This window comes from Cyanistes caeruleus, chromosome 14, assembly GCF_971803275.1.
Source record: "Cyanistes caeruleus chromosome 14, bCyaCae1.hap1.1, whole genome shotgun sequence".
Taxonomy (NCBI): Eukaryota; Metazoa; Chordata; class Aves; order Passeriformes; family Paridae; genus Cyanistes; species Cyanistes caeruleus.
Genome location: NC_141714.1, coordinates 15784294 through 15797519, shown reverse-complemented (window position 1 = coordinate 15797519; position 13226 = coordinate 15784294). Strand labels below are relative to the sequence as shown.

The following is a 13226-nucleotide window of genomic DNA, read 5'->3' as shown; positions in this document are numbered from 1 at the left end:
GGGGTCAGTAGAGCTTTCGAAGAACCATGGAGTCATTTAGGTCGGGAAAGCCCTCCAAGACCATGGATACAACCGTTCACTAACCTGCTTCACCAAGTGTCACATCTACACAGTTTTGAACCCTTTCAGGGATGGGTGACTTCACCACTTTCCTGTTTTGAAGATAATCTCCTATCCAGAGTGGGGTTGGCCACACACAGTTCCTCACTTAGCCTTGAATCCCTGCTGTTCCGTGTGCTCGAAACTGGCCATCCATCCTCCCAGCCCTGAGCCAGCAGCCAGCCTGGGCTCTGGCAAGCCCTGTGCCTGCTCCTGAAGGGCACTGAGTTACCCTGAAGTACCCAAGGGAAGTACACGGAAGGCTGCAAGACTACAAATACATCCAAGGAGTATTTTCCCACTGACAGAGAATAAATCTAGATTAGGTACTAAGAAGAAATTGTGCCCTGTGAGGGTTGTGAGGCCCTGGCACATGTTCCCAGAGAAGCTGTGGCTGTCCCTGGATCCCTGGAAGTGTCCAAGGCCAGGTTGGATGGGACTTGAAGCAGCCTGAGATAATGGAAGGTGTCGCTGCCATGGCAGGGGGTGGAATAAGATGAGCTTTAAGGGTCTCTTCCTGGGATTCTGTGATTCTACAAAGTGAAATATAAAGACAATTGTGTAAAAAACAGACTTACAAAAAATTCAAACCCCAGTAAGTCAGTCATTTTTCAGTCTTGGCAGGAGCAGGAGGCCTGAAAGATGATTTCTAATACCAGTCTGCCATGGAGGACTAACAGGAATATTCAGAAAAGCCAAAATCGGGGCAGAAAACCACAGTGAGTTTTTTTGCATGTGTTTGTGGAAGAGGAGGAGGAGGGTGGGGAGTTCCCAGACAGGAACTCACGAGCTTGCCTGAGGATCTGTCTCGCGCCAAAGCATCGGCTTGGGGTAGAATCAATGGACACAGCAAATAATAACAACCTAACCATTGCCAGATGGTCCTCCCTGCACCCCTGGAGTGGGTAAAACTGCTTCCACACACAGCCTCAGGACATGGCTGGTGCTCCCTGCTTTTACAATCCATTCACAGGGAGACTCAGCAACTGAGAGGGTTTTGATCAAGAAAGCTCAGCAAAGTTTCAAAAACCATGCTACTTTTAGGACTGATTTGAACTTATTTCACTATAAGTCTTCCCAGAAGCCATTTGAAGATTGCCAGAGGATTTGGGGGCGAGCAAGTCTGTGAGCAGACCCTTTGAGCAAAGCTGACTCAGTCCTAGGAGACCCCAAGGACTCTGCAAAGTCCAAGACAGTGAAAGCAAGGGGCCACCTCCAAATATGTAAAAACCTCCAACACCTTACAGTAGGCAGCAGATACTGATTTGCAGCCCCATTTCCTTCCTTCCAGCTGGCTCTGAGCTCACAGCCAGTGGGAACTGCAGGTTTCTCATGGGATGGGCTGGAGAAAGGCAGGATTTAGTGTTCAGAGCACAAAACGTGTTCTGTCCAGCCCAGTCCTGCGTCAGAGGGAGCCAGGACCAGACAAGGCTGTTGGCAGATTTTGGGGTTGTGTCTTCTGCCTTTCAGGGCAGCCACCCTTTAAGGCAGAGTTGAGAAAAGTGTCCTAAAACAGCGTTAACAGAACAACTATTCCTGTTATTTGGGCTGAAAACCTGGTATCTCATAGCATCTCAGGATGGTTTGGCTTGAAAGAGACCTTCAAGCTCATTCAGTTCCATCCCCTGCCATGGGCAAGGACACCTTCCACTAGCCCAGGGTGCTCCAAGCCCCTTCCAACCTGGCCTTGGACACGTCCAGGGATGGTGCAGCCACAACCTCTCTGTTGTGACAACCTGTGCCAGTGTGTTGTAAGTGGAAATAGACATTTCCATTTATTTTTATGCACCAAATCTGTGAACAGTCCCCTTGGTGTTAGATGAGGAAATAAATTTTCTGGTTTAGAACACCTGATGGAACATCTGTCCTGGAATGGAGTGCACCAGTTCCCAAAGGAACTGTCAAGGGAGTCCAGAGAACTTCAGTGTGAGCTCCTGCTTTGGGATAGATGCCTGAAGCTCCCTGGAAGTCATTCTTGTATCCTCTTACCTGTGTTCTGTGTTTAATACAATTCTGAAGCATGTAGTTACCCCCTTAGTTATCGGGGACCAGGTAAGAAGCTGTAGCTGAGCCAAAGGTTTTATTGAAGCACAGACTCAATGAGAATCCTAAATTCCTCATCCTCATCTTCCCAAATTAATAAGCTTTAAATGTTTTATTGAAATCAATACTGAATTTGACACATAAATCAATTTTTACCCAGGACAAACCACAGAATCACCCAGGACAAACTATAAAATTAACCAAGCACAAACCTCTTCTGTAGATCAATAATCCACTCATCCCAAAAGTTATATAAAATAAGGCAGAAGGACACTTTAAACACCCAGTACAGAACACAAAAATGTGATTTGCAGTATTTTGCCACAAAAATATGTATTAATATTACTGGTCATATGTGCCATGAGTACACAGAATCCTAATTTCCCTTCCCCTGAAATCATGACTGTGGGGCTGTTGCACAGTTAAATGAACCAGGCTGAGAGCAGAATGTGTGGAATCTCCCAACGTTCCAACCCCCATGAATTTTAGCACAAAGGAATGAGAAATGAACATATATCTGACTGCCTATTCCAGGAAGGTGAGAAGTCAATCACCCAAGGTCTGTTCTGCCTTTATTCAGGAATGTCCTGATCTACTTCAGTTCAAGAAGGTGGTCCAGGAAAACATTCCCGAGGTACTACAGATTTCTGATATCAGGAGCAGGCCCTTCTCCTTTGCAGGCCATTCCCAATTTTCAAACCATTCCTCATCATTAGAGCATCACTCTGTAAGCTCAGTGTGGGCTGTTCGGAGTGACCATCCTGTGCTGGTCACTTCTGGTTTGATGTAGTCCCATGTTTCTGTTTGCAGACTGAGTGGTTTTACCTCTGCAGTCAATGACTCCTTATAGAAAAAGATTTCGAATTTTAGCATGGAATTTTCTCATTGAAACAGTGGCACACAAAAAGAAGATTCATTTCTGATTCATTGCTTTGATTTGAGATGGTTCATAAATTCAGTTTTGGGTGATTTTGTATTGAATAAAAAATGCCAGTTTGGGCAAAATCATCCAAGAAATCACATGTTGCAAACTAATGCTCCAGAAAAAACTTATTATTCTCCTGGCTACAACCAGGTCTGCAATTTCCTCCATAGTTACAGCCATTTATACTTGCAGCATAACAGCATCTCACAGCATCTTATCCTGTCTCTTTAGAGGGAATCATCTTCTCACTAGTCATTATTTAGGTCAGTTTGTGGTTTAATGTTGTTTTTTTTTTTCTTTTAAATAGAAGTGTTTGAGAAAATGTAAAGGTGAAAAAGAAGGCAGAGCAAATATAATGCAAAAATCACTTGTGAATTTTAAATCACTTGCACATTTTGATCCAAACTGTTGGTTGTGAAAGTTGTTCAGGAGATGTTGACAGATCCTTCAATAAATTCCAGTTTCTCTTCTACGAAGACTTCTCCCAGAATATAGAAAGGATGAAAGAATAACTGCAGGGAGACAGAAGAAACCTCTTGAGGCAACTCGAACACAAACCTTGATGGTAATGGAGAACTCAGAGACCAAGAGCTCTTGAAATGTGTTTCAGGCCACATTTAATTCGGCAGATGGAGAAAACTACTGGAAATGCTATTTAAAATCTTGATTAACACTGGAGAACTTGAAGGAGGTATGATTGTATCTGGTTATATGGTTACACTGAGGCTGGAAAATGCCTTTACCATGATTCAGGAGGCCAGTCAGAGGCATCCTTAAATAATTGGTGCGTTTTAACAAAATAATCATGGCGTTGATGGATCAACATTGACTGGAGGAAGGGGGAGAAGGGTGGCTCTGTGGATGGAAAATTGCTCAGCTTAACTGCAAAGTGCAGGAAGATAATAAACTATTGACATCTCAGCCCTTGGAGAGGGAGGTGACGTAAAAAGTGACAAATCAAAAAGTCACCATGAATTTGTCAAGAATGGGGGAACAGCTGTTCAGGGAGCAGCACTGAAAGGGATCTGGGGATTACAGGGGATCAGGAGCAGTCTGAACCAACATGGTGATGCTGTTGCTGACTCTGCAAATGGCACACTCAGATCTGTTACCTAATTAACCTGATTACTGGATACAGACCTGGGCAGGAATGCAAGGTGGAGTCCAGAGGAGAAGAAGAATGACAAAAGGTTTAGAAAATAGGGCCTGTGAGATCATGGGGCCTCCAAGATTTTGTTTAGTCTAGGAAACGAAGTTCTTGGGAGAAAATGATAATATTATGTGAAACGTCACAGTCTGTAAAATGTTATTGGAATATGATGCTTATTAATCGTTCTTTGGATCTGCTGGACACGGCAAAAAAGAAGCTGAAATTCAAAAAGTAGAGTTTAGATGCTGGGGAAAACTTTGGGGGGTGAAGGCCAGCTGGGTGCTGGAACTGGCTTTCTAGGGAGACTGCAAAATGCACTTTATTGTAGGTTCTAGAAATGTTTGTCCTGGCTTTGGGCAGCGACACCTCAGAGCAGCAGCTCCTGCTTCAAGTCTTAGTGCAAACGCTTTGGTCCTGAAGGTGGTATTAATACACCTTGTGCTTTCCCTTTGGAAATACACAAAATAGATGGTGAAGGCAATGCCAGACATTGCAGCTATGATGGAAACGAGAGCTGATTTTCCTTAATCCATGCCGAAATCTGAGACTTCACTTAGTGAACAGCCTCAGGCTCGCAGGCCCCGCTCCGGGGCCAATCTCAACAGCGTCAGCCGAGGTGCAACAGCCCAAGAGGCCACTCAGAACCCCAAGTGCTCAGACAATCCCGGGGCAGTTAAACCAGCCGCTCATCCCGAGCAGGGCCGGGCCGGACAAAGGCCGCGGCCCCCTCCCTGCGCCGGCCGAGGCTACGGGCGGGCCACGGCCCTTTCCAACAGGTACCGCAGGGCCGGGAGGCGGCGGCGGCGGCCGCGCTCCCGCAGGCCGCGGGGCCGAGGCGGCCATGTTGTGGTCCTGCGGCCTGCGGGAACTTTCGGGGAAGTTTCTGGGGCGGCCCGCGGGGGGCAGGGGCCCGGGGGCGGCGGGCGGCGCGGGGCCCCGCGGCGGGCGGGCGGAGGCGGCGGCGCCGGGGCCGCGCTCCGGGCCGCGCACACGCGGAAAGCGCGCGGCGCTCGCGCTACGGCGGCCCCGCCCACGCCCCGCCCCCGCGCCGCTCCCCGCACTCTGATTGGTCGTTCCGGCCGTCAGTCAGCGGCCGGGCCCATCTCGCGCTCCCCATTCATGCAGTTTGGTTGCGTGTTGGTGTATTTTACTGTTTGCAATAAAGAGGGGGGGATTTTTTTTTTTTTGTTCAGTTTCTGCCGCAATTAACTCTTGGTCCCTTAAACATCTTCCTTTTTATTTTTGCTTTTTTTTTCCTGTCTATTTTTTTTTTTTTTTTTGCAGGACGGTCGGAACAGTTTTTCGCCGCTTCCATTTATTTTTCGATATCTTATCTCTATTAGGTTTTGCAATCAACTATTAAGGTGCAACTATGCCCAAAAGAAAGGTAAGTACGAAAAAAAAATAATTAAAAAACGAGGGAAGGCAGATGGGGAGCGAAGGGGGAGAGATTAAAGCGGCAATCGCGGAAATTTAGCTGTAAAAAAAAAAAATTTAGCGCGCGCGCGCGTGTGTGTGTGGAGTTTTTTGGGTTTTTTGGTTGGTTTCTCTTTTTTTGCATTTTTAATTTTGGGTGTATGTCCTAGAGCGGAGCGGGGAGCGGAGGGAGAGGGCTCGGGGCGGGCAGGGCAGCGCGGCGAGTTCACTTTTGGGCTGTTTTGTTTGGGAAGGAGGAGAAGGCTGGAGCAGCAGTGTCTCCATGCTGGATTACAAACAGCCATAGTGCTGTGCTGCCCCTGTGGAGAACGCGGGGCAGCAAAACCCCCCCAAAACCTGCGCCACGACCCCTCCAGAGCCCCCCACCCACCTCCGCCAGCGTTTTAATCCCCATCGCGCCATTCCCGGCTGGATTCGCCTTTAAATGTCGCCTCTTTCTCCTGCGTTTGCCTTTGTTCTCTTTTTTTTTTTTTTTTTTTTTTTTTTTTGCCTCCCACTTCTTGTCATACCAGATGGTTGTGCAATGGTAATTTGGGGCCATTAGGCGGCGCAGAATTTGAAACTGGCCTTCAAGGAAATCGGGGAAAAGGGATTTATCACCGTAATCAGGAACTTTGGGGCGGCGGGAATATGGGGCGGCCCCCCCCCACTCCTCGCAGCGCGGGCTGGGGGGGCGGGGCGGGGACGCGGTCGCACCTCAATCATCCAGGCCCCCGCCCAAGGGGTTTCGACCCGGTCCAGGCGCCTCACGGCCTCGGACGGAGCCACCGGGGGCCTGGACCAAGTCGAAACGCCTCGGGCGGGCGCGATCGCCGCGTTCCCGGTTGTCCCTCATTGTCCTTGCGGGGCCCGCGGCGACCTTGTTGTGTGAGGGGAAATTGGCGGGAACTTTTCGAACTCGACGTGATGACGTAGCCTTGACGGCCGCGGAGCATTGTAGGACTTGTAGTCCATGAGGCGGCGGGGATTGGAGGAGGCCGCCATTGCTGCGGGTGGTGTTGGGGGACCCTGTGAGTCCCCCACGGCTCCCCTCAGGGTTCAGGTGGAGTCACAGGGGATGGTGTACCCTTCTCACCTCAGTGTCTCGCTTTCCTTGCAGGCTCCAGCTGAAGGCGAGGCAAAGGAGGAGGTAGGAGTTGTGTGTGATCCCCACTCCTAAGAATTCCCATGGAGTTCTACAGAAATTAGGAAGCCCACGCAGCTCATGAGGGGTGTTCAGCCCCTGGGGGTGACCTGTGCCTGGTTTTGGGGTGCTCGGGGCTATCATTATCACCTGAGGTGGTAGGTGACCCCCCTGAGTGGTTCTGGGGGTCCAGCAGCTACCCTGGGCTGAGGGCAGGGACAGGTTCCAGTGGCAACATGTCCCTCCTAGCCTCACAACTCCTGCAGGTAAAGAAACTTCATCCCTTACCGTGTCAGCAGAGTAAATTTAAGGCAGCAGAGAACTGCTGAGCAAAGGTGCATTTCTAGGAAGTAATAGAATACCCTGAGCTGTACCTACAAGGATCATGGAATCACAGCATGCTTTGTGTTGGAAGGATCCTAAACTCATCCAGTGCAGCCCCTGCCATGGGCAGGGACACCTTTCACCATCCCAGGTTGCTCCAAGCCCTCTCCGGCCTGGCCTTGGACACTTCCAGGGATGGGGAGGCATCGAGGCCCTCACCATAATGCCCATAATTTCATAAATCCTAGGATTTCTTTTGGGGCTGCCATGTTATTTTGGTTGGCAGTTAGGAGAAAGCTGTGCTTTATGTGCTCTCTGAAATTTACTGACATATCTTTCCTTATGCAGCCAAAGAGAAGGTCAGCCAGACTATCTGCTGTGAGTATCTGTATTCATCCTTTAATATTTTATCATTTGGGATAGGGACAGTTAAAAATAAACTATTGGGGGTTTCCCCCCAGGATTGGGAAAGGCACATTTAGAGTATTTTCAAGTCCCATTCCCTGAACAGTCCCACATCCCAGGTTTCTCACATGAGATATAACACCCATGTTAGTGCACATTCCACCTGGGCACAAGTATCCAGAGTTAAGGAATATTGATCTCAGGATGGATTTTTTCCCTGTAGGACTTCTCCATACAAATGTCTGTGCCTCTGTAAATCACCTGCTCTCTCCTTAGCCTGGTAATTTGCCCACTTATTTTTCACAGGGCCAGCAAATAATTTTCAAAAGTTACCAATACAATGCTTATAAAAATATAAATATTTATTTCTGGTATTCACCTGACTTCTTTCTTGTGTTTTTTTGCAGAAACCTGCTCCACCCAAACCGGAGCCAAAGCCCAAAAAGGCAGCACCTAAGGTACGGGTCTTGAATTGAAGTTATGTTTTCCTTCTCAAGATATTTACAGGGATAAACCCCCCACAATTAACCACTTTGCTTGTTCATAATTATCCTGAAAGCTTTAAGATGGAATTATGTGAGCTAAAAGAATGGGAAAGACATAATTTTATCCAATTTCTACTGAAGGAATGTGGTAAACTGAGCAGATTTGAAATCCCTTGCGGTGAGGCTTTGCTGCTGCTTTACAAGGCCATTCTGAAGTTTCATATTATGCATTGTTGGGAAAATGATGCTTGGAATAGAGATCAGAGACTCAATTAGAGGAAGCATTGAAAATCGTGCTTTTAATTACAGTTTCTTACTATATTTCCATTTGGAGGCCCTCTCTGCAGTTAGTTATCAGTTTATCACATTTTAATCACTCAGAGTTCTAGAGACCCTTTTGGCTGGATATTTTTGGAAATGTCAAAAACATAGGCATGTCTGACAGTATAATTAAAAAAGAAACTATTTAAAGCTCTTTTTTAGTTTGGAGCAACAGATTGAAGTTTCACAGGGGGCAGTTCTGCAATCCGTGAGGGATTTTTTTCCATCCCCTTCTTATCAGCATTCCCAGCCATCAGTTTGCAGTGTTTTTTTGTTAGATTTTTCTGTAAACATCTAGGATTTTGGAGCCAAAAGAATAAATCAGTAAACACCCCAGCAACAAAACTTCAGTGATTTTTTTTTCACCTGTTCTCATCACACACTTTCCTTGTGGTTTGGGATGATGAGGTGGGCAAAGCACAGAGAGGAGAGATGCTTTGGTTGCAGAGGGAGACTATGGGCTGGGGAGTGGGTTTCTCCTTTTCCTTTGAAAGGGAATTTGCAATTGCCTATGGCCCAACAGACTTGCAGGTGAGGGAACTGGTTCCCTCCACATCCTCTGTGTGGAGCAGCAGAGGTGCTGTGGAAAGAGAGAGAACCCCACGTGTCATTTTGGGCTCAGCTCTGTAGTCTCAGTGCTGTGCAAAGTGAGGTTTTACCGTTCCATCTTGGCCGTGCAGCTGGAATTCTAGACCACACTCCTGGCTGGATGGAGCACTGGACACTCAGCATTGCACTTCCCTCTAGTGGCTGGTGCCCCAGGCAGAGCAGAGCCAGCTGCTGGTGGCACACAGGGCAGGGCACCACTGGATGATCCACATTGTTGTATTTGGGTTTTTTTCCAAGTTTGCTTTTTCCTTTTCATGGAAGCATGGTTGGATTTTAAATACTAAAACTGTGTGAACTGAATGTGGAAAGTTGTAGCAATAGGGATGCAAGAGTTAAGGTCTGTAAGGGACTGGCAAAGCTTTGTTTGGGCCCCCAGTGCACAACTGGGTGGTGTGGTCTCCCTTTAGGATCATGCAGGGATCCCCTGGGAGCTGTGCCTTGGGAATTGCCCCCAGCTGGACTTGGGAAGCATTGGTCCTCCTGCTCCTGAGGTGCTGTTTGAAGCCAGGACACTTGAGCTGTGATTTTGGCTCTCAAGAGCTCCTCAAACTGCACCAACATCTGTGCAAAGAGTGATGGAGTAAGAATTGTGGAGACATTTTTAATTCATGTCTGCACCGAGTGCTTTACTTGTCAGCCTTCAGGATCTTGGAATGGTTTCCTGTGTGTCAGAATAGATTTCACCTGTTAAACTTTGCCATATTAAAAAACACAGAGCTGGCAAAGGAGTTTTGTCATTTCTATCTATAATGCAGGACCTGATTATTGAACTGTTGTTGCCATCTCTAGAGCAAAATTATTGACAAAAATTAACACAATGTTGTAGCTGAGGACCTGTTGTGTCATGTGGGACCCTTTCTCTCTACTGAGACCAGCCATGGAAGTCAGTTTCCCTGGATTTTCCTCCAGTGCTTTCTGAAGAGGGACTTTTCCAGCACAGAAGAATTGGCTTTAGCTCTGTTAACACTGTGTTGTGGATATTTTTTGTGGGATAAGGGAACAGATAAGCAGTGCCATAGTACAGTTGTAATTCTACATCTCACTGCCAGACAGCACCAGGATACTGGTTAGTCTCAAGACAGGGACTCCTGAACTACACTGTGTGAGAGTTTTCCAGGTGGGATGAAATCCCTCAGACTGAGGAGTGAGAGGTTAGAGAGGAAAGAGACCCTCACTCACTGAACATACTGACTCCACCTTAAATTTTCTGCATTAATGGGGGATTTGCTGTTAATTTTGGTAATTTTTTAATAATTTAAGAATTAGAATTCTGATTCTTAAATCAGAATTTAAGGGTAAAATCACTTTAGCCCTTAACACTCTGAGTTTGCCCTTAGCAGCTCATTTTTAAGGTGAGTTAACTTTGTGCATTAGTAACTGAGGAATTGAAGTAAACTTTTATTAACCTTTTGGTAACTTGTAGTCACTGAGACACATCTCCTGAGTAGATAAATGTATATCCAGTAATTTTCATTAATCCTCACTCAACTGTGAGTAGATCTTGCAGGGTTTCTGGTTCCTCTGTAGGAAGTAGCTTAATCAAGCAAGGGGCTGAACCAGTGCTGTTACTTATTGGCAGCAAGAGGCACATCCTTGGAAGTGAAACTAATGAGGGTCAGGTATTTGGGTCAGGATCTGACCTTGCCTATGGAAAATTATTACTACAGAAGCACCAGGTTTTGGGTTCTGTTTTGATTTAGCCTGATCCATATATAAGAAACTGCACTTAAATAATAAATGCAATTCTCTTGTGGTTAGCAAAGTGATGCGTTGAGCCCCCAGTTTTTCTGGCATGGAAGTGGTTTATTATCACAAGGAATATTTCTGGCAGGGAAGGGGGAAAGTCCTTTGCCTACAGCTTTGTTACAGTTTTCTAAGTGGCCATTAACAGCGTGTCTGAAGTGTTCTGGTGTTTGCACATGTTGGTTTTGTTCTGTGGCTGCCTTTCAGCAGCAGGGCAGAAGTACAGGCCAGTTCAACATTTTTTAGCTAATTTAATTGAATGCCTATTTAAAATAAGAATTCTTTTAACCCTAGCCACGGCTGCTTTTATATTCTGAACTTCCCAGCAGTACATTCAGGACACACAGAAGGAAAACATTTCCCCTGTGAGACTTCAATCTCATCTTTCTCTATAGGAAGTTTGGGGGGTAAAAGGAGGTTGTGCAGAGAGTTTTGGAGTTGAGAACATGCTGATGTACAAGGTGGAAATCAGGATTTAATATATCACTGTCTGTTTTCTTAACAGAAAGAAAAAGCAGCAAATGATAAAAAGGAGGACAAAAAGGCAGCAACAAAAGGGAAGAAAGGAGCCAAAGGCAAAGAGGAAACTAAACAAGAGGATGCTAAAGAAGAAAACCACTCTGAAAATGGAGATACCAAAACTAATGAGGTACTTTAGCTCTACTAAAGCTGGGAGCAGAGCCACATGTGCTGGAAGTAGAGCTGCAGGAGCTCTGCAGAGAGTGGGGAATCACTGCCACACTGAGAGGACAGAGCAGCTGTGGTACCTGCCCAGGGCAGCTCCCAGGGAGAGCCTGCAGGAATGGCCTTCTCCTTCCAGCTCCTTCCTCTCTGTGTGGGAACCCTTCCACAGGTGCTGTCTGCTGGCCCTAGTCCCTCTTGGGGCTGGCTCACAGCAGTGCCCAGGATTTGGGGAACAGTGGAGCCCCGGGACATCATCACCGTCCAGCCCTGGGCTGACTTTGCTCATCCCCTCTGGACTGCTGGGTTCCTCTGCTGCTCAGCACGGGTTGGTGCTGGGCCAGAAATCTGGTTTTGAGTTCTACACAATTCTTTAAAACAATTATTTGCCTCAGAACAATTCAACAAGAGATTTGCAAAGTAGACTCGGTCTTGTCTCTTATCTGCAGCTTCTTCCCACAGTCCTTGCTGTGGCAGCTCCTTACCTCAGCTGCCTTTTGCTAGGCCCAGCTGCAGGCTCCATCTGATGGATTATCCCAGCAGATTCCTTGCTGATAGTGAAGCAGTGATTCCCAGGGCTCTCTCTGCCCGTGGCACAGCCCAGCCTGTTGTGTTCGTCACTGACAGTGGTGTCTCTTCATGGGTTGAGAGTCACCAACCAGCCAAGGGCCCTTTATTCTTTCATTTCTAGAACAAGATCAGGAGCTGCTTGGTTAGAGCACTACATGGCTGATGTGCTTCAGAGGGGCTTTGAGGGAGCTTTGCAGGTTTGATGGGTTGCCTGAAAAGTAAAAGCACATTTTTATAGGGGAAGATGAGAAGTGATTCCCCGAAGTTTTGAGCAGGATTGTGGTTGATCTGTAATTCTTCCACTGCTCCATGATGAGGGCTTGAACTTCCCCTAAAATATAATTGATCCTAATTAAAATATATTCCAAACCTCTGCCTCTCTGCAGGCACTTATTCCAAAGTTACCTCACTAATCAATATTCCTGTGTTTTCATTTTAAGATTTATCAGCCCAATGTTGTGTCGATATTTTCTGTGCATTCCTGTCTATCCACTCAAAGCCTTGTCCATGTCTGTGTTAATAACCTGGTCTCTTTTTGATGCTGGTTAGATTGGAATCCAATTAGCATTACCAATAATATTTCTATTCTTCCCAACCCCTTTTCTAGGCACCAGCTGCTGAAGCATCTGACGATAAGGAAGCCAAGTCCGAGTAATGTTAACCCTGCCCTATATCTCCATCATTTGGTATCCGTACCTCCATGCTGTATTGTTAACAGAGAGGAATATTTTTATCAACTATTTTATAAATGCAGGTTTTTTTAGCATGAATTTAATTATGGAACATCTTCATCTCGGTTACTTGGGAATTAAATCCCTAACAAACAAAACAACAAAAAAAAAAAGTCATTGTTTTTAAATTTTGTGATTGTAATAGTTTGTATGGTACATGGAAAGAATAAGTGGTGGTAGCTTTTGACTTCTGTCAGTGTGTCCCTTTTTGTGTAAGTCATGCTTACAGACTTCAGATTTTAATTTTTCCCTTGTATGTGTTGTATGGTTTCTTAAAGTGGGGAGGTCTCAAAACAAATAACCGTGTGAAACATTCCAGTGGTTCTGTGGGTTGCTTTTATAAAGAAGGTGAGCTATTTTCATGAAAAAAAAAAAAACCTAAGAGCTGGAAATCTGTTGTTTCCCAAATGTAATTTTATTTTGTCAGTTTTGAAAAAAAAAAGAAAAATAAATAAATAAAAGTGTAATCCTGTTTTTAAATGAAATACAAACATTTCTTTTCAAAAAGGGCAGGTTGGTTGTATGTACCCACTGTTAGGAATTTTGCTGGATTTATCTTAATAAAAAAGACTCCTCAAAA

At 46.0% G+C, this 13226-nt stretch overlaps 1 protein-coding gene across 4 annotated transcripts; it reads left to right on the top strand.

Annotated features, from left to right (window-relative positions):
- Positions 1 to 4249: 4249 nt before the first annotated feature.
- HMGN5 (high mobility group nucleosome binding domain 5) lies at positions 4250 to 13226 on the top strand. Of its 4 annotated transcripts, none has more exons than XM_086850441.1 (7): positions 4250 to 4993; positions 5502 to 5604; positions 6754 to 6783; positions 7450 to 7479; positions 7914 to 7964; positions 11170 to 11313; positions 12523 to 13226. In XM_086850441.1, exons 2-7 carry the CDS (start codon positions 5590 to 5592, stop codon positions 12568 to 12570), a joined length of 318 nt encoding a protein of 105 aa, XP_086706567.1. In that variant the 5' UTR covers positions 4250 to 4993; positions 5502 to 5589; the 3' UTR covers positions 12571 to 13226. The 4 variants fall into 4 exon arrangements, with proteins under 4 accessions (XP_086706567.1, XP_086706568.1, XP_086706566.1 ...); XM_086850442.1 differs by lacking the exon at positions 4250 to 4993 and adding an exon at positions 5275 to 5353 and having other exon boundaries at positions 5561 to 5604; XM_086850440.1 differs by lacking the exon at positions 4250 to 4993 and adding an exon at positions 5275 to 5353.